The sequence below is a fragment of the Carassius carassius genome, chromosome 39, assembly GCF_963082965.1.
Source record: "Carassius carassius chromosome 39, fCarCar2.1, whole genome shotgun sequence".
Lineage (NCBI taxonomy): Eukaryota > Metazoa > Chordata > Actinopteri > Cypriniformes > Cyprinidae > Carassius > Carassius carassius.
In genome coordinates, this window is record NC_081793.1 from 28,878,092 (window position 1) to 28,897,075 (window position 18,984).

Consider the following 18,984-nt stretch of genomic DNA (forward strand, 5'->3'; position numbering starts at 1 on the left):
GGGAAACTGTTCTGATCATAGAGAAAGTGTGAAGTGCAAATAAGTTTTAAATGTTAGCACACATAATAATATTAATTTATTAAATAAATTTGTGTTTGAATTTTTAATAAAAACTCGAATGTGCATATGCACGTGTAATGAACTAAAATGCAGTATGTTTACACGTTTATGTTGAACAGACCTTTAGTTTTGCATCGTTTGCACCGGCAGGTGGCGCTTTTGTAAAATTATCATTTTTGCAAATTAGTAATCTATCATCCATCATTATTGGTGTACAAAGAGCCGGATTATCCATAAGGGCTCTTGAGCCAGTGCCCAGGGGCACCAACCATTCACAACAACTAGGGGGGAACCACATGACACAAGCTTTAAAATATTTTTCGTCAATTGTTTTATTATTAACTTGAAATTCTTGAAAGACCATACATAACTCGTTTATGAACACTAACTTAACAACAATAATAATAATAAATTATAAATAAATAAAGATTACATGACCACTATCAGTCCCCCCCTTCCGTCCCAATCTTTCAGAGTTGAGTTGGTCCACAACAAGTACTCGCAAATGTCATTTTTTTAACGGCTACAGAAAATGAATCAAAATGGAAAGACGTCAGTTGAGTGGTTTTGCAAAAAAAAAGTTAAAGAAAGACAAGGACCCTACACGTTTAGCTACAATTCAAAATGTTTCCAGGGATCGAAAGTTTTTTTTAAAACGAGTGAAGAATGAGCTCAGGACGACAATGACACAGAAGCGATTGACTGTACTCTCAGCCGCGAGAGGGCGCTCTAAGCTCAGTGCTCCTGTAGTCTACACTGAAAACATAGAGCGTCCTCTCGCGGCTGGAGACGGTAATGTTTTCTCTTGTTTCTTGGTTCTAAATAAATGCGACTTACAGTCCAGTGCGATTTATATGTTTTTTTCCTTGTCATGACGTATTTTTGGACTGATGCAACAAGATAGGTGCGACTTATAGTCCGAAAAATAGGTAGTTGGACAAGTTAATAAATGACATTTGAGAAATCACCTTAATTATGTCTGAAGGGGGGGGGCTTTTGAGGTATAGTGCCCAGGGGCACCACACTGTCTTAATACGGCCCTGGTTGTACATGTATTGCTTTTTTTATACGATGTATAAATCATTTTTTTTTTACAATTAAATAACTTGAACAAGTGATAAAAATGAATGAATGAATATGAATAAATAATTCAAGACAAGAAAATTCTGATATGCCGACAACTGCTGCTGTGTAATTGCGTAATTGCGCATAGACACCTCGCGTGCATTGGTGCATTGGCGGGAATGTGGTGTTTGAGAGACATCAGTTCTGGACATGCATCATGCAAGAGCAGATGCAGATTGATTAGTTTGTTAAAGAACTCATACAAAAGAGCAAAAATTGTGACTTTGGAACATCAGAGGACAATGAAGAATCATGGTACACAACCATGACTGTCAGAGGGATCCCTATTGAATTTAAACTAGACACCGGTGCTGATGCAAATGTCCTGTCACTTGAACAAATCAGAAAGCTACCTGGTGACGTCACGCTCAAGCCCAAAGAGACCATGTTAATGACATATGGTTCATGGATGTAGAAAGATTCCCCTGGCCATAATGGACAGACTAAAAGAATCCTGGATCAGTTAGTGCTGACTGATGAGAAAGAGCACACGGAAATTCAGAAAAAAGTGATGGATAGAGCCAAAGAATTGAGCATCAAGTTCAACGCAGACAAAATACAGTACAAAGTCACAAAAGTGAAATACACGGGTCATGCAATAAGTGACGGTAGTGTTCAAGTGTTGTGGAGGAAGCTGAAGGAGATGACACAGAAGGGACTGTGCAGAAAGACAATGTGCAGGATCAAACTACAGTAGTTGAAAACACTGAGCAACGAAATCGTACTAGGAGTGGGAGGCTTGTAAAAAGGCAAATTAGATTCAGTGATTTTGAAATGCACTGAGAAGAAAAGAAAGTTATGCTTGTGTTCTGAGTGTTTTGGTTAAAGATATGACAAACATACCCAGGTGCTGTTTATTATTTCTCGAGCTGTATATTAAGCGAGTGGTAAAACTTGTTTATTATATGTTGGTGAGTAAGTATTGTTTACTTTCTGCATTTCCTCTTAAATGTCCTAAAAGGGGGGATGTAGCCTAGTATATGTGGCTGCATATAGGTAATTAAAAGAACTTAAGTCTGGGAGTATTGATGCTAGTTACATCAAGGTCCCGCTAGAGGGCAGTGTTATGTTGTGGATGTGTGTGTGTGTGTGTGTTCTAGTGGCGGCAGTCACAGTGCTCTCCTCTGATGTTTTATATGAAGAAAACCCACATAGCAAGAACACGATAGATTAAGATGTTAGGCCTTGTTCCTGTTCTAGAACTGTTCTAGTTTATTTTTCTGCAGTGAACTACATGTCCCGTGATGCCTCGCGGTGCGCGTGACCGTCTCCCAGCAGTGGAATGCGCGGAATGTGTTTCCTGTGTTTGGCTCCATCATGAGCTCAGTCTCCGCGCTGCTCTGCTCCGCTCCGTGTGTTTCGGCGGAGCCTCCGTCGTCCGGTCCCGTGAATGAGCGGCTCTGAGAGGCTTCAGTGATGGCGGAGCCGCTGCTCAGACGAACCTTCTCCAAACTCCGCGCTAAAGAACGATTCCGCCGCAAGACGGACCCCAAACTCACCGGTGAGAGCCCCGACCACTGCAGACTTCCACACACTTCTGCTTCTCATTTACATATCGGTTCATTATTATTACAGAGCAGCTGAAGTTTTGCAGAAGATGCAAATGAAATGGTGACACAAATGCTGTAGATCTGTTACTTGATTTCAGTTTTAAATACGTTTTTTATATTCTGATAAAAAAAAAAATTAATGCATGCTTTCTAAATGTTTAGGCTGTTATTATTATGTGCTTTTTGCTTTTATGTACCAGTCAGAGTTTGGACTGTTTTTTCCACATGTTTGAATAATTGTGAAGTCGTAAAACTGATATATTCCTTACATAAATAATAGCACACAATCCCAGCTCTGGACATTCGTCATCAAACTTCATAAGCTGATTTTAAAAACTAGAGGAAATACTATTTTAGGATTTAGTTTTTTTTAAAGATTAATTAATTAACTAATTAAAAAATAAAATAATATTTTAGTTAACTAAAATAATTTATATATTTTTTAACTAAAATATTATTTGTATTTTTTTAAAGGATAAATGCTAATGTTTTTTCATATATATATATATATATATATATATATATATATATATATATATATATATATACTTTTTTTTAGTTAACTAAAATTATATTTTTAAAATAAATTAAATTTTTAAATTGAATAATTAAGGGAAAGCATTATGATGCAAACTAATTATATTTTTTTATTATTAGTTTTTACAAAATATTTTAATGGATGAATTGGAGCAGATAGTGAAGAAGTATTATGATGAATAAACAAAATATTATTTTAGTTTTCTTCATAAATAATTATTCCCAATCTGCTCCCATTCATCCATTAAAAATATAAAATAATAATATTTAGTTTTCATCATAATGCTTTTCCTTAACTATCTGCTCCAATCCATCCGTTAAAAATATAAAATATTTAAGTAATCAAAAGATACTATTTTTAGGCTAAAATGGTCTTCAAAACTATTTTTTTTTTGCATTTCTATCAAAAGGATCTTAGACTCAAGACTCCATGTGTCCGAACTTCTGAGCGCTAGTGTAACAGATCAGTTTATTTTGGAGAAGTGCTCATGTTGTATATCTCACAAAGAGAGCTCTGTGCTTTAGTGCAAGGCAGCTTTAATGCTTCTTTCTCATGTGATGAGGATATTTTGACGGATCGGCTGACAGCGAGCGAGTGACAAACGCTGTGAGTCGGTTACATAATGTGTTCATTCGAGAAGAGCGCAGCTCTGACATCACACACAGCATCACTGTGTATCCTCCAGAGCGACATGAAAGATGTGCAATTAACCCTGTAAAGCCTCTTACTCTAAAATAAACCCTCTAGACTATCAGTCAGACGAGAGAGAATGCATGGAGTAGATTGTGTGACTGCAAAGTTCTCATGTAGAGACCTTCGAAGTCTGTCAGATATAACACAGCAGGCTTTCTAGGGTTAATGCATGAGTATATAGTTGTTTTACACACACACAGTCTGCTAGACTTTCACTTCAACCTGATTGACACTTCTATACACCGAGCGTTTCGAGGGAATCTCTTGTGTATTCATTTGTAGACTAACAAACATTACATTTCAGCTTTAAGTGACTGTGTTGGTTTAGTCTGGGTTTATTTACTCAGCCGCTCGTTTTCTTCTCTCTGAGAGCGTTCTTTACTGCGGTACACTGATGATACTGTGATTAGTGCCTTGTTCATGGAGTGTGGGATTATTTGCTTGATAATCCAAGGGACTGTGAAGATCATGTAATCATGGTGCATTAGGAACTCTAATCTCTTATTGTGTGTGTGTGTGTGTGTGTGAGAGAGTTTGCATTTTAAATAAACTAAAGTCCATGTACAGAAACGAGAGGTTAGACGTCATGTTTGCGTTGGGGCTGTGCAATGGCTTGATTATTATGATTATTCCGTTCATGTTTGCATGATGAGGTCATCTCAGAAACGAGAGAGAGATGTGGACGGTTGCATGAGTAACGACTCGTAAATGAACAGAAATAGTTCACCCAAAAATGTACAATTCTGTCATGATTTTCTCACCTTCAAAATCTGTTCGGGTTTCTTTTGTGAAGCACTGAAGAAGATGCTTCGTCTAATGTTCGTGCATTTAATGCATCCTTGCTGAATAAAAAGTATTAATTATTATTTTTTTTTGCAATAGACTTTTAAATGGTAGTTTTTCACGGTTTCCACATAAAATATTGAGCAGCACGACTGTGTTCAGCATTGATAATAATCAGAAATGTTTCTTGAGCAGTAAATCATCATATTTTCATGATTTCTGAAGATCATGTGACACTGAAGACTGGAGGAATGATGCTGAAAATACAGCGGAGCATCACAGAAATAAATTACACTTTAACACAGATTCACACAGAAAACAGATGTTTTAAATTGTAAAAATATTTTAACATTTTTACTATGTTTCTGATCTCAATAAATGCCAACTTGGTGAGCAGAAGAGACTTTTTTTCAAAAACTTGGAGAAATCTTAATTATTCCAAAAGTCTTACTGACACTTCTCCAGTCTTGAATTATTTGTTAAAAATCACTTTGGATAAAAGTGTCTGGCAAAAACTGAAGCTGAAAGTATGTGAGAATCAGAGTCTGAGAGACAAAGAAGGAATGTGAACTCTGTGCTTGGGAATAATGATCCCAGCTGCTGAGAGCCATATCATATGTGTGTGTGTGTGTGTGTGTGTGTGTGTGTGTGTGTGTGTGTTAATCAGTGAGGGTCAATAGAGCTCTTTTATCACTGTTCATCTGTGAACCACATGAGAGAAAACTCCAAAACAGAAAACTCATTTTAATTTATTGAATGAATATTAATTTAAAGCATCGTTTGCTCTTCTCATGTACCAAACAAAAAAAAGGTAATACATTTTTTTTTTTTTAAACTTATTTCAGTTATTTGTGATTGTTTTAGTTAGCTGATCATAGGAAGCATTGCATTGGAAATCTAGTCACTATCTGAATGTAAACCATTGCAATCAGTGTTAATTAGATGAGTTTTGTCAGCATCTTCTGTGAACTTCAGCAGGCTTCCTCTAGGATCGGTTTTTCTGCAGAAATATATTTATGTTTTTAATCCTTTTAAAAACGCAGATGCACAGCTTGATCAGAGAACAGCTTGAAAACTCTCAATCTATTTATTTATTTTTTTAAAACAAAATATATAAATAATGTCTAATAAAAAAGTTGTTACGATGTTTACAGTGTTTTATAAAATGTATTTACAAATATTATATATATAATATAAAAAATAAAAAATATGTATTTATTTTTTAAATTAAAATATATAAATATTGCCTAATTTTCAACATTTTTTTAAGTAATTAATTAATTAATGTATCTTTATTTTTATCCAGTTAGTGATTTAAAATTATTATTATTAGAATTAAAGTATTATTTAAAATAGTAATTGTCTATACGTTAAAATCAAATCAAAATAAAAAAACCTAGCCTACTTTTTTACAAATATATTTTCAATATTTGTATTTATTCATCCAGTTAGTTAGTTATCAATAAAATTTTTCTTGTTTCTTGTTCTTTACAGGATATTTACATTTACAGTGTGTTAAAAAAAATATTTTTTTTGATTGTTTGGGAAAGCAGATTTTATGGTTCTGCTTCTAAATAGAATTAGATTATAATGTGTGGTTCGAGGCACTCAAAAATAGCTGTCACCATCTAATAAACTGATAATGCAGCACTTCCAAGCTGAAAAAAGTAAAGCATTGAGGAAAACGTTCCATCGAAATAAAAAAATCCAAGACCAATATAATGCGTGATATTTAGAGGTCATGCATGCTCTAAATAAAAAATATTTACATTTAAAGTATTTACATCCTCAATGTCGGTTTTAGTTACCATAGAATGCAATCTTTATAGTTTGTCACCGCTCAGTTCTCACCATCAGAAAGAGATTTTGCTCCACAAGAAGAAAAATTCGAGCGCAGATGCTTAGAAGCGCGTTTCCTCTCAATCTAATGACTGAGAGACTGATCTGATCTGATGTTTGAGCTCTCAGGAAACATCTTCATGGGGGATCTGGAGAGACCGGGGCTTATCCCGATTGTGTTTCCCTTTAGATCAGGCCTGTATTCACTCTTACAGGTCTTTTAGACGACACCAAAACACTTCGATAGCTTTAAAGTGTATGTGTATTTATTCTGCCATTATTATTGCTGCTCTAGTAGATGAAATAACTCATAGCAGTTTCCGTAAGATCATCTTCCGTGTTTTGAGTCTTCCCTGATGTGATTATTAATAGTTTGGCTTGTGTTTTCGAGCAGTACAGTGACAGGATGTCTCAAATTATGCTGCAGAGATGTGGGCGGCTGAAGGGGGCAGGGATCGGCATTCTGGGAAAAACTCTTTCACTATTACTCCGTGAATATTCTCAGCAAACATTGGCACTAATTATTGCACCCTGCCAGACATGGTAAATAAACTCAGCCTTGTCAGTTTAACAACAAACTTTCATCAATCTGTCATAGATTAGTTTTCCGAAACACATCTGCGTTCGACTACTTTGACTTTAACATCCAGATGCTCTAAAGCTGAAATGTGTTGCTTCTGAAACATCGAAAAATTACACTTTAGCTTTAGTTCCCAGTGATGCCCATGATATCCAGATATCTTATGATAAATTGTCTTAGTTGATATACTGCCTGTAAATGACTTAAGTGAAGCTCTATGTGAAGTTTTGCCAGTTAAGGGCTGGGTACGTGTGGCTATTTAGAGTCGTAACCTGCTAAATAGAGCCAGACTAGTTTATTATCAATGTGCTGTTTAAACCCAGAGGACTTCATGAACATACAGACTGTTGAATGAGCGTCATAAGTGAAGGGTGAGTCCAGCGTGCCACTCGTGAGAGCGTGCTTTGTGTGAGCGTGTGTATTTTGGGGTGTTGTAATGAATAGTGAATAGGGTTAAGTGTGTGTGTGTGTGTCCGTGTGTCCAGCTGTGAAGGAAAGCCCTTTACACAGAGCGCTCAATGAAAACCTCTCAGCGACCCGACAGCTGTGTGTTTGTCACTGAAATCACTCCTTGGACTTATCTTTTTGTTTTCATTTTTTACTTTTTGTTTATTCCTTATCCTTATCTTTTTAATATATGTCTTCCAGAACCTATAAAGCTAGCAACATCAATGCAATGGGTTCGATTGCAAGCGAATGCATGAACTGGTAAACAAAATGCATGGATAAAAGTGTCCGCCAAATGCATAAATGTAATTTTCTGCACCATCCTTTCTATGGATTTTTGTCTATGCGATATCTCAGCAAGTAGCTCTAGTCTATTGCTGTCTGTTTCTCTCCTTCTCCTTTTCTTGGCTGCTTAGGCAAAACAGGAAGTCATCTGTTGGCCCACTTAACGAACTGTAACACTTCCTGCTCAGGGAAGCATAAAGGGGTCTGTGTTGTGTTTTTCTGTTTTCATCTTGAAGTCAGTTTGGCTTTCGTAATGTGTATATTTTAGAGCAAACCAAGATATTTACTGAAAAGAAAAGAAGGGTAGGAGTTTAAATAGTTTAATTGGAAACAAAGAGCGTACACTGTACATCATTTATATGCAATTTACATATGCTTTTATCCAAAGCGACTTGTATTGCATTCAAGGTACACATTTAGATTATATCAGTTCATGCATTCCAGAATCGAACCCTTGACATTGGCCTTGGTGCGCCATACTCTACAGGAAAGGCACTTGTTAAAGATCAAAGGGCTGCGAAAATCACATTGCATCCAAACGTTGAATTCGAACATTCTGACGTAGGCATCAAACGACCAGTGAAAATTTCAGATAAGCAGGTCATTCGAGTGCTTGGAAATCCAATTTGCTTTATTCCCAATTGATTTCAAAATGCTCCGGCACTTTTTGCGCCCTCAAATTAGACTTGCACATTCCTATCTGTCAGACTTTCCATCAGAGCTTTGTGCAGTGTTTAAGAAGCATTTGTGGTTTAGGCATTTGGTTGTGGAGACTAGTTGTCTTGGCCTTGTAAACTAGCAACGCTTTTGAGACACTCAAGAGCAGTGCTAACTAAAGAGCGATTGACACAGATGTTTTTATTCAGCACTTTCAGAGTCATGCAAGCCTGAAGAGATATTGTGCAGAGCCGAACTAGAGGGCACACGGGAGTTATTCATGGCTTCTGGAATTGGATAAGATATTTGGCTAACTGTGTGTCACAAGCCACGTTCATAATTTCAAGAGGGGAAAGAACAGAGAGAGAGAGGGTGGGGGGGGAACAGAGGAGGAGGGAGTTTGGAGAAACTTCCAGATGTGCGAGAGAGGGAGCGTTAAGTATGAGATGGTAAATATCTTCAGCCCTCCTCTCGAGGTCTGTTTTTGACCTTTTTTTATTCTTTCCAGTCATCCTCTCTCTTCGCTGCTCTCTGTCCATGTACGTCACTGTAAACTCATCTCAGAAATGTTGTTTTAGGGAGGAATCAAACCCTGTAAAGGTTAATCGCCCCCAGTTTCACTTTTACTTGGGGTATTTGATATTACCGTGTGTTGCAAGTCTCCAGTGGTCTATTCTTCAAGTTAGTCACTCCAATCCAGACAAATACTTCAGCACCAAATAAGGCCAAAAACTCCTGCTATGGTAACGATTGCTGGTTTCTTTCCTCTGCCTTAGAAGTGACAGGGAAGGTGGAAATTTTCCAAAGTTCTTCATCAACTGCATCCACCTCAGGACGTGCTGAGACGGAGAGCTCCATCGTGGAGGAGTGTACCAGACGCTCCCAGATCACTGTCTCCAAAAAACAGAACTGGGCCAAACTTCCCTCTACGTGCAAAGACCCAGCCAGCACAGATCTGTGTACTAGCCTGGTCTATGGGCCACAGGACTGGGATTTGTGCTCCAGAAAGGCTGAGGACTCAAAACAGGCCTGGAGCCAAATGACTTTAAGTGAGGATGATGGTTTGAAGTGGAAGCAGAAAGATCTGGAATTGGAGTTTGGATATTCCAGGCCACCATGTGACTCAGTTGATGCCGGTTTACCGGAGTTGACACCTCCGTCTACAGCCTGTATGGATGTGTGTGACTCTTCTAGCTCAGCGAAGATCTCTGGGCAAGGCGCCTACCTCCAGCACCTGGACAGAAGTAGTCGAGCCTGGGTACTGTCCACAGGAAAGCCCCAGGCATCAGATGAAGTCCTCCCAACCAGAAACATAGAGTTGCGGCAGGGCCCCGACAGAGAAGGAAACATTTGGTACAACCCCATTCCTGAAGAGGATGACTCAAAGGCCACTGGAGGAACGGCTCAGGAAACATATGGAGATCCTTGGAGAAAGAGAAAAACTGAGGAGAAAAGAGACCAGAAACAATCAGGGGGTTTGACTCCCTCCGGCGTCCATCAAGTGAAAGAGACTCAAACTGAAGCCGACGTCACCAGGGCGGATACTTCGGGTATGGTCAGGTTTTTTTCCATTATGTAAGAGTTTGTCACTAGCTAAGCTGCTTTGCTAGTATACTTTAATTTCACACAGCTGGTTAAAATGAGCAGTTCTGTTTTGAAACAATATTTATAGTAAGGAGACAGAAATCCTGTGTTATGATTTGCATTCACAATTTTTTTTAAATAGAATGGGCTTCAAGCACATTAAATGTAATTAGAAGTTATTTTCCTAAAACCTAGTGAGGTGCCCACTGACACAGCATTTTAGGTTTGCCCGAGAGGTGAATGCTTTTCAAAAAACTGGGTGGCATAATTATTATTGTGCTACCTTCTAACAAACCTTATTTTTGGGCCAATTTTATTGCAGTAGCCATAGAGAAGCCAAACCCAGAATGCAAATAGTTAAACATAATAAAAAATTGACTGCTTTACTCATGTGTGCATTTTCATGATAACCAGAGTCATGTCTGTAGCTAAATGACATGCTAATGTTAAACTCTGTTGGGGTCGATTCTCTGGAGCACTTCATATGTGAACTGCTGTTTTACTGCCTGTATAGGGCAGTTATTTCCAACCACGCTCCTGGAGCTTCCCAAGCACTGTCCTTAATCAAAAACACCGGATTCAGGCCATTAACTCATTAGAAGTGACTCCAACACCTAAAGCGAGTGTCTCAGACAAAGGAGACTACAAAATCTGCACTGTTGTGGCTTCACCAGGAACATGAATGGGAACCACTGGTGTAAAGAAGGGCTGGGTAACTCTGGCTGTCGAAGGCCCCTGTTCTGCAGAGTTTAGTTCCAGCCCTAATGGAACTCACATGTTTGTAGGTACCCTAAGACCTTGGTTAACGTGAGGTCCAGAGTTTCCCACCTCTGATGTAAGGCACTGGTTCACAACCGCTTTCCTGGAGCCATGCCAACACTGCACATTTTGCATATCTGCTTAATCAGCCACATCTGATACATTTGTACAGACTCCAAGACCTGAAATGTGTGTCTCAGACACAGGAGACTGCAGAATGCACAGTGTTGGGGGCTTCATGAACGTGGTTGGAAGCTACTGATGTAGAGAAGGGCTGTGCAACTCTGGCTCTCAAAAGCCCACTGTCCCATAGAGCAGGGTTATCCGAGCTTTCCTCTTGAGGGCTAGCGTCCGGCAGAGTTTAGCTCAACACACTTGTTTGGATGTTTCTAGTGACTATGAAGACCTTGATTAGCTATTTCAACAGTGTTTAATTAGGGTTGGGGCTAAACTCTGCAGGACAGTGGCCCTCCAGGAGCAAAATTGGACACCCCTGCTGTAGTGTTTAGCTCCAACCCTCCAAAGTCTGGATCTTTGTAGTAATCCTGAAGAACTTAATTAGTTCATGTCTGCAGGGAAGTGGATCTTAAGGTCCATAGTTGCCCACCCCTGATGTAGAGTGTTCCAAATCAGTTTATGACAGGAATGTCCAATCTAGCTCCAGGGAGGGCCACCTTCCAGCCCTAATTAAAGCCACCTTGCCAAAAAATCAAATCTTCCATTTCCACTCCCAAGGTTCCATTTCTTTTGTCGGGTATGTTCCTTGTGTAGGTAGTAAACATTAAGGCATCTCACTAGGTTTTTGGAACAGACTTGTACCATAAGATACTAGAGAGTAACTTCTACTTGCCTGTCAGGGCTTAGAACAATCTTAAAGGTTCTAACACTGTGTGTTTCTTGCATTTTAGATCTGGTTGTGCTACATTCGAACTGTATTAGCTCTGCTAGTGGTGTGAACTCTGACAGTCCTGGGGTGCCAAAGAAAAGCCCGGGAGAGGGTGGAAGTGGCAGCAGTGCGATTGACAAGATCAAGTCTCCAGGAACAGTGCGGCGGCTTTCTATGAAGATGCGGAAACTTCCGGAACTTAGACGGAAGCTTAGCCTACGCTCGTCCCGTAATCCGCGTAACGGACAAGGGAACGCCAGCAGTGCACCGGGAGCATCCGATGATTCTTCACCACCAAATGCACGCAAGGAGTCGTCCAGCGTCATCAGCAAGTACCACCTGGACTCCAGTGCACCCGAAAGGCCAAGGCGTCGATCCTCTCGAATGGGTTCTGCGAGTAAGGGAGGATATCTTAGCGATGGAGACTCACCTGAACTCTTGCCCAAGCAGGGCGCGGGTCAGGGGTCAAAAGGGTCACCTACACCACCAACACACTGTGGACCACAGGAATCACTTGCTGTGGCAGACGCAGAGTCGTACCGTTTGTACTCGCTGGCGGATCAGCCTCGCTGTGCTCAGAGACTTTCAGGGCTGCTCACGGTGCATCTGCTGGGCATCGACGAGCTGCTACGTTCCCCTCGGAACGACGCTACTAAAGAAGTCTTCTGTGCCATTCAAGTGGACGGCGTGACCCGGGCTCGAACGTCCCTTCTCACTTGTCGAGGGGCGAGTCTCCCATTAAACCACACCTTTAACCTGGAGCTCGAGAGGGCGCGGCTGCTCAAACTGGTCATCTTGACACCAACGAATGCCAGCGCTAACAACGATGCTGCGGTGCCTGCCGCTCCTGCACATAACCGGGTGTGCTGTTTGGGTGCTGTGGCTATACCGCCCCTCTTCAAGGGTAAGAGAGCTGCTCATTTGCAAATCAAGTCACAAGGTGAAACCGATAGTTCCCACTCTAAATTCTGACTGGATGAGCCATTTTTAAAGCTATTTTAAGATCGAAGTACTTCACTTGCATTCTATAGTAACCTAATGTTTAGCCTAAAAAAAACACACACATTAAATTTGGCACGTAATCATCCATGTATATATTTTATTAAAAAAATTTTTTTTACCAAGAAGTCTTTTCTTTTGGTGATGTATCCCGGATTTCTCCATTCTTCTAGTCTTCCTAAACCCCACCCCATTCAGCTCTGCTTCCATCCAATCAACAGCCGGTGGACTGAACCATGTCCCGCACTACATTTTGTTTTATAATCTGTTTCACTCGGATGTACATCACAATAGGGAAGAAATTATCTGTCGCTACATCCTTTACAAGTATTTCCTTATCTGGACTTGTTTGAAACATACCGCTCTCTTTTTTCCAATTATTCCATGTCACTTTATTGCTTTCACTTGTAAATAATGTAAAACATTCCTGCATATCTACAATTTGGCAATTCCATGTCAACTCAACCAGAGCTCCTTGGCTAAAACTTTTTAATTTTGATAGTTTTTTTTCTATTGAATGAAATACATAAATGCAGAAGAAGCAATGGATCGATAATTACTGAGAAATGCACTGAAAATGAAGATACCTAAATAAAATTGAGCTTAAAAATAAAGATAAAGAATAAAGAACTAGAACAGTTTGGATATCTTTAATACTACCAAATGCACTAAATAAAAAGTGCATAAACTAAATAATAAAATGTAGCCAGTGAAGTTTCTGAAATTTGGTTGATTTGACAAGGAGTGACCCCATTATATAATAAATTCTATAGCACTGACACATTTCTACCATTGCACAACCATTAAACAGCCTTTCCACCCAGCCATACCCTGCGTTTCCTTGTGTTTTGCCTTTATCTCTTTATCTTTCTGTCTCTGTCTCTCGCTCCCGCAGCGTCTCGCAGTCAGCAGCTGTGTGTCCGTCTGGAGCCTCGCGGTTTGCTGTATGTGAAGTTGACCCTTCTGGAGCACTTCGTGACCCCGTTCCCCCGCCTCAGTGACCTGCCTCCTCCTAATGTGTTTGGGGTGGAGCTGCGCCACCTGGTGGAGAAGGAGGCGTCTGCGCTCCGAGTGCCTCTGATCATTCAGAAGTGTGTTTCTGAGATCGAGAGGAGAGGACTGAGGGTGAGACGAGCTCAGAGATCTGTCAGACCCGATGTGTGTTCAGTGTGACTCTACTAATAGACTTTGTGTTTTTGTAGGGCGTGGGATTGTATCGTCTCTGTGGCTCAGCAGCGGTGAAGAAGGAATTGCGGGATGCGTTTGAGAGGGACAGTGCAGCGGTTACCTTAAACGACGAGCTCTATCCGGACGTCAACGTCATTACGGGTCAGTCGACCTCAAATAACACACTATCTGATTTATTCATATTCCATGATCTTTACTATCGAAGCTTATTTCAGTCATGAAGTAATGCAATTGTAATTGTGAAATATTTTTACCCATTATACATCAATTATAATATTTTTATTCCGATAAAATAATTCCGAGACGTTTTATTTGGAATTATGAGATTGCAACTAGTAATTGCGAGAAGATGTGGGATAAAACATCACAATTACTAAAAAGTGAAACTATAAAAAATACTTACTTGAAATGAATTAAATGCTAAATGAGATAAAATAAAGGATACAAAACATATTTAAACTAGTTTCCAAAGTGACATTTCTCATTTTCATATACTTTACTAAAATAACTAAAACTAATCCTGAAATAAAAATTTATAAATACGTTATAGACCTATTTAAAAACAACAAAAACTATTAAGAATGCAAAAAACCACACAAAAAAAGACTAAAACTTTATCTAAATGTAACATATGAAAGGAAAAAACTGTAATGCTATCTAAAACGATACTTAACATTTTTGGAAACTAGACTTTTGTTCCTCGCAATTCTCCAATTTTCTCGCAATAGTCAGTTTTTATGCTACAATTTATAATTTTGTTGAGTTAATATCTTGCAATTCTAAGAAAAAGTCAGAATGGCGAGTTAAAAAGCCTTCTGTTGCTGAAACCAGCTTCCATAATTGAGTTTGTATATTGGTGCATCAGTGGATTTTTGTAGATGTAAATTTTGATAGTTTTTTATTGTTACTGCCAGGCATTCTGAAGGACTTCCTGCGAGAGCTGCCGTCTCCTCTCATCACCAGGACGCTGTATGAAGTGGTGTTACAAGCGATGATGGTTCGACCGGTCTGTAGAAACACCAGAGACGCTCAGCGATCCCAGAACACCGTCTCACTGCTGCAGTGTCTTCCTGAAGCAGAGCGGGTAATGAGCGTCGGTCAGACTCAGAGGATCACATGAATCCAGTCTCATGTCAAGTTCTGAAAGTCCTTTTTATATGTCTTGTATCTTAAACTTTAAAATCTGATCTCTAATGCATCTTTAGTACTTGCTGTTGTTTGATGGGTGTGTGTGTGTGTGTGTGTGTGCTGAAGGCGACTCTGTCCTTCCTGCTGGATCATCTGAGTCTGGTGGCGTCTTACAGCGACAGCAACAGAATGACGTGTCAGAATCTGGCCGTGTGTTTCGGGCCGGTCCTCCTGACACCCACACAGGAGTCGTGGCAGGCCGGGATGACGGGCCCTGGATCAGGGGCCCTGGCGGGGTCTGGGGCCGGTCGAGGAGGCCGTAGTTTTGCACACAGTGAAGAGATCGCCAGCGCTGTGGACTTTAAACGACACATCGAGGCTCTGCACTACCTCCTGCAGCTCTGGCCTGGTGAGTGTGTCCCAGACTCGAAGCATTTATTCATTTCAAGCACGTTTATTCATAATATATATTTATAGTATGTGTTTGATTTTCTGGTTGCTCTGGTCCATATAAAAGTGTGCACTCAAGCAAAAAAGTATCGGCTGAAATTAGTAAATTCCTGAATATTTCATCGTTTATTTATAAACCACTTTAATACAGATTCAGTACAGCTTCCACGCAGTTTCACATATAATAAACAGGAAAAGTCTAATTTATTTGCATTTTTTCAAAATCATGATGTTAATGTTTACTATCTTATTATCTTCAGTCGCATTTAAGCAGATTAGAGCTGGACAGTAATATTCTTACATTTTGTAAAATTAGGCATAAATTTGCTTTATAATTTCATTTATAAAGCAGCTCTGCAAAAAATAATACAGTGGCATTAAGTTCAATTATTCAGCTGCCTGATGTAACATCATTAAATTTTACTCTGTATTAATTGTTTCTACAAAATGCACCACAGAAATGATTCACAACAGGCTTCAATGCTTCTCAATGCAAACATCATTTGCCGTTCTGCATGCAAAAACAGTCTTGCATTGTGTGATTTCACAAGCAATTTTTACGAAAAACATTACAAAGAAGCAGTAAGTAACATTGAATTAAATATGAAATTTTAAAGAAAAAAAAATGTAGTAGAATTTTGTTTTAAAATGCACTCTAATTATATTATTTGCAGTCATTTTTACACTGCAGAAGTGACTTTATGCCATGCATCTTTTTTCTCTGAATGTCATCTGGTTTTGATTGTCGTTCCAGCACCATGCATATAATCTGATCATTACCGCATGCACCATGAGTGTGTGAACTTTGAGCCTCATGTTAAGAGGCGTGTAGCAGCTGGAACATGTTCTCATGATGCAACATGCATGTAACAGCTGTGGCCGATTTGCATGGTGCATCTGTCTAAATATGTGCATGTCAAGCGTCAAGTGTTTTATGTTGTTTTCTTCGCAGTACCCAAAGGACGAGTGACGGATGATTCTCTGGCTTCCCAGAGTTCCTTGCAGGTGGTGGTTTCCCGCAGGGGGCGTGGCCGGATGGAGAGCCCGCCCTGTAACCGCTACGCAGGTGATTGGAGCGTCTGTGGGCGGGACTTCCTGTCGAACGACGAGGCGGATTACGACGAGGTGGCGGGCAGTGAGAGCGACGATGACATGGAGGAGCCGAAGAAGAGGGACGTGTGGACGTCTCCCGAGGGTTTGTACGTGGACGAGTTTGCGCTCGACTTTGACGCTCCGTTCACGTGCAGACTGAGTCTGAAAGACTTCGACACGCTGATTTCAGACTTGGAGAGAGAGTTAGCCAAACAAATCAACATCTGCCTCTGAAGCAGGAATGAATGTGTATGTTCGTTATTTTGACCGACGGATGCATTTTAATACGCCGTGTAAAGTTAAAAATAGAGCAAACACTTCTCAAGAGGCATGCATTCTAGTATTGACATAAACGACAGACACAAGTTGGCACAGAAATGCCAATGTAACGGTAAACTTGAAAAGAAACACCATGTTTTCCGGAAAATAAGTCACACCGGGGCGAAATTCGTTGAGAGACGTTGCATCGTTGAGAGAAAAACAATATTTGTGTATTAAGTCACATTTTATTATTGCATTCAGAAAAAAAAGTAAAATAACAAGTGAAATGTTTACAAACATATATAAACACTATAAACAATCTCACTTTGCAACAAATGATTTAAATGTAACATTATTCAGAACAGAACTGGAATGGGAATATAAGTATAAAACAAACCTAAATTACAATCATTCATCATAAACAACATTTATTTTAAATGCCACGCCTAAACGAAATGATTTAATGTGTAGGAAATGTACTATATAAATAAGCTTGAGCTCACATACCTTGTTTTGCAATCTTGATTAAATAATGCAATTAATAGAAGTCTATGGAAGCTTTTGTATTTTAAAAAGGTAATTGTGATTTTTTTTTTCAGAATATATAAACTCTATATATATAAAAAATGCAGAATGGCAGAATTTTTATGTTTTTTTTTTTTTTTTTTACGTGGTCATGAGAACAGAGTTGCAAATTGATTTTTTTTTTTTTCGTAGAATTTTGAGAATTGTCAGAATTGTGAGATGAAAAGTTGCCGTTACCTTTTTTTATATCATTCCGAAAAACAAAACAAAAAAATATTGTGTGGATGTAAACTCAGAATTGCAAGAAAAAAAAGTCAGAATTGTGATAAAAGTTGCAATTGCCTGTTGTATTTTATTAATCTTTGGCAGAAACAAACATATCTATAAAGGTCGCAGCACATTTCAGAAGGGAAAAATGTGACTTATATTCCAGAAAATGTGGTACCGGTGTATATATTTTTTTGTCATGCAATACATGTGTTTTCATTGTTGGGTATTTGTGGCCAATCCCAGCGTTTATGGTGCATTTTGCGACACGTGAGAACATTTGACAGCAGCTACTGTAACATAATATCAACAAGCACAAAAACTATTTTTCTTCATTGTTCTTCTGTAGAGGAGACGCATATTGATTATTCAAACTGTATAATGCATTATAACGCAGTATAAACACTAGTTGTTAATGAGGTGGCTGATGCTGAATGATTCGTATGTGTGAAGTTTCTCTTATTTAAAGCTCTGTGTACGACTCTTATTCCAGAAGGCAGGTTTGTGACGACCAGCTGTGTTTGGGCCAAGGTTTCATCACTCTTTCCAGCACTCTTTCTGAAGTGCTTTTCTGACCAGCCATCGTTTTACTCTGCAGAAAAGCTTAGTTTTTTTTTCTCTGTTTAATGGTGAAGGTATTTATTACATTCCCTTGAGATCACGTCGTAACAGGGCTTCGGTAATTGATGTTATTTAAAGGTTAAGCATGTCATTTCTTCCACTAATGTAAAAGAAATGTCAGCTTTTCCTAAACACTCCTCCTGTCTGTTATTGGTCTGTCAGACAGATAGCTCCGCCCTAAACTCTCGTGATTGGATGAGTCAGATGTCACTCAAACAGAGTGTCACAATGTCGCGTTAAACACAGCATTTGAACTATTTACCAAAAAATATTTTTAACTTGTACTGAACCCAGAACATTCATTTAAAGCTGAATTTATGTTTGAGATGCATGTAGACAATCAGTTAAACGAAAGCTTGGCCAGAGATGTTTAATATAGTGTTCATTTTGACTGAATTTGCACAGTTTATTATGCCAGGTTTGTATTTTCAGATTCAGACGTAAACGCTAAGATGACACGATGCATCAGGACATGCACACGAGGAAGTGTGTACTCATGTTTTATAATCTGTATTGTCAAGCCAAAGACGTGTGATGATTATTGCACTTCTGTGTCTAGTTTTCTGGATTGTGCTTGTGCTGCTCTTGCTGATTTGAGATCAGTCTGTTACTGAGAGCAGCTCTATGTTTCATATCTGAGCGCGGTACACATAATCTCAACTGTGAT

At 39.1% G+C, this 18,984-nt stretch overlaps 1 protein-coding gene across 2 annotated transcripts; it reads left to right on the top strand.

Annotated features, from left to right (window-relative positions):
• Window positions 1-2,457: 2,457 nt before the first annotated feature.
• Window positions 2,458-17,518, top strand: LOC132121739 (rho GTPase-activating protein SYDE2-like). Of its 2 annotated transcripts, XM_059531471.1 has the most exons (8): window positions 2,458-2,686; window positions 9,334-10,107; window positions 11,809-12,690; window positions 13,681-13,910; window positions 13,988-14,114; window positions 14,888-15,057; window positions 15,228-15,510; window positions 16,504-17,518. In XM_059531471.1, the coding sequence occupies exons 1-8, from the start codon at window positions 2,602-2,604 to the stop codon at window positions 16,875-16,877; spliced, it is 2,925 nt and encodes a 974-aa protein (XP_059387454.1). In that variant the 5' UTR covers window positions 2,458-2,601; the 3' UTR covers window positions 16,878-17,518. The 2 variants fall into 2 exon arrangements, with proteins under 2 accessions (XP_059387454.1, XP_059387455.1); XM_059531472.1 differs by lacking the exon at window positions 9,334-10,107 and having other exon boundaries at window positions 2,462-2,686; window positions 16,504-17,517.
• Window positions 17,519-18,984: the final 1,466 nt, after the last annotated feature.

What these genes read in the sequence shown, in the direction of transcription:
- LOC132121739 (XM_059531471.1), top strand. Translation starts at nt 2,602, where the DNA reads ATGGCGGAGCCGCTGCTCAGACGAACCTTCTCCAAACTCCGCGCTAAA. An exon ending in CACCAGGGCGGATACTTCGG is followed by an intron (nt 10,108 to 11,808) that starts GTATGGTCAGGT and finishes CTTGCATTTTAG; the next exon opens with ATCTGGTTGTGCTACATTCG. An exon ending in CCTCCTGCAGCTCTGGCCTG is followed by an intron (nt 15,511 to 16,503) that starts GTGAGTGTGTCC and finishes TTTTCTTCGCAG; the next exon opens with TACCCAAAGGACGAGTGACG.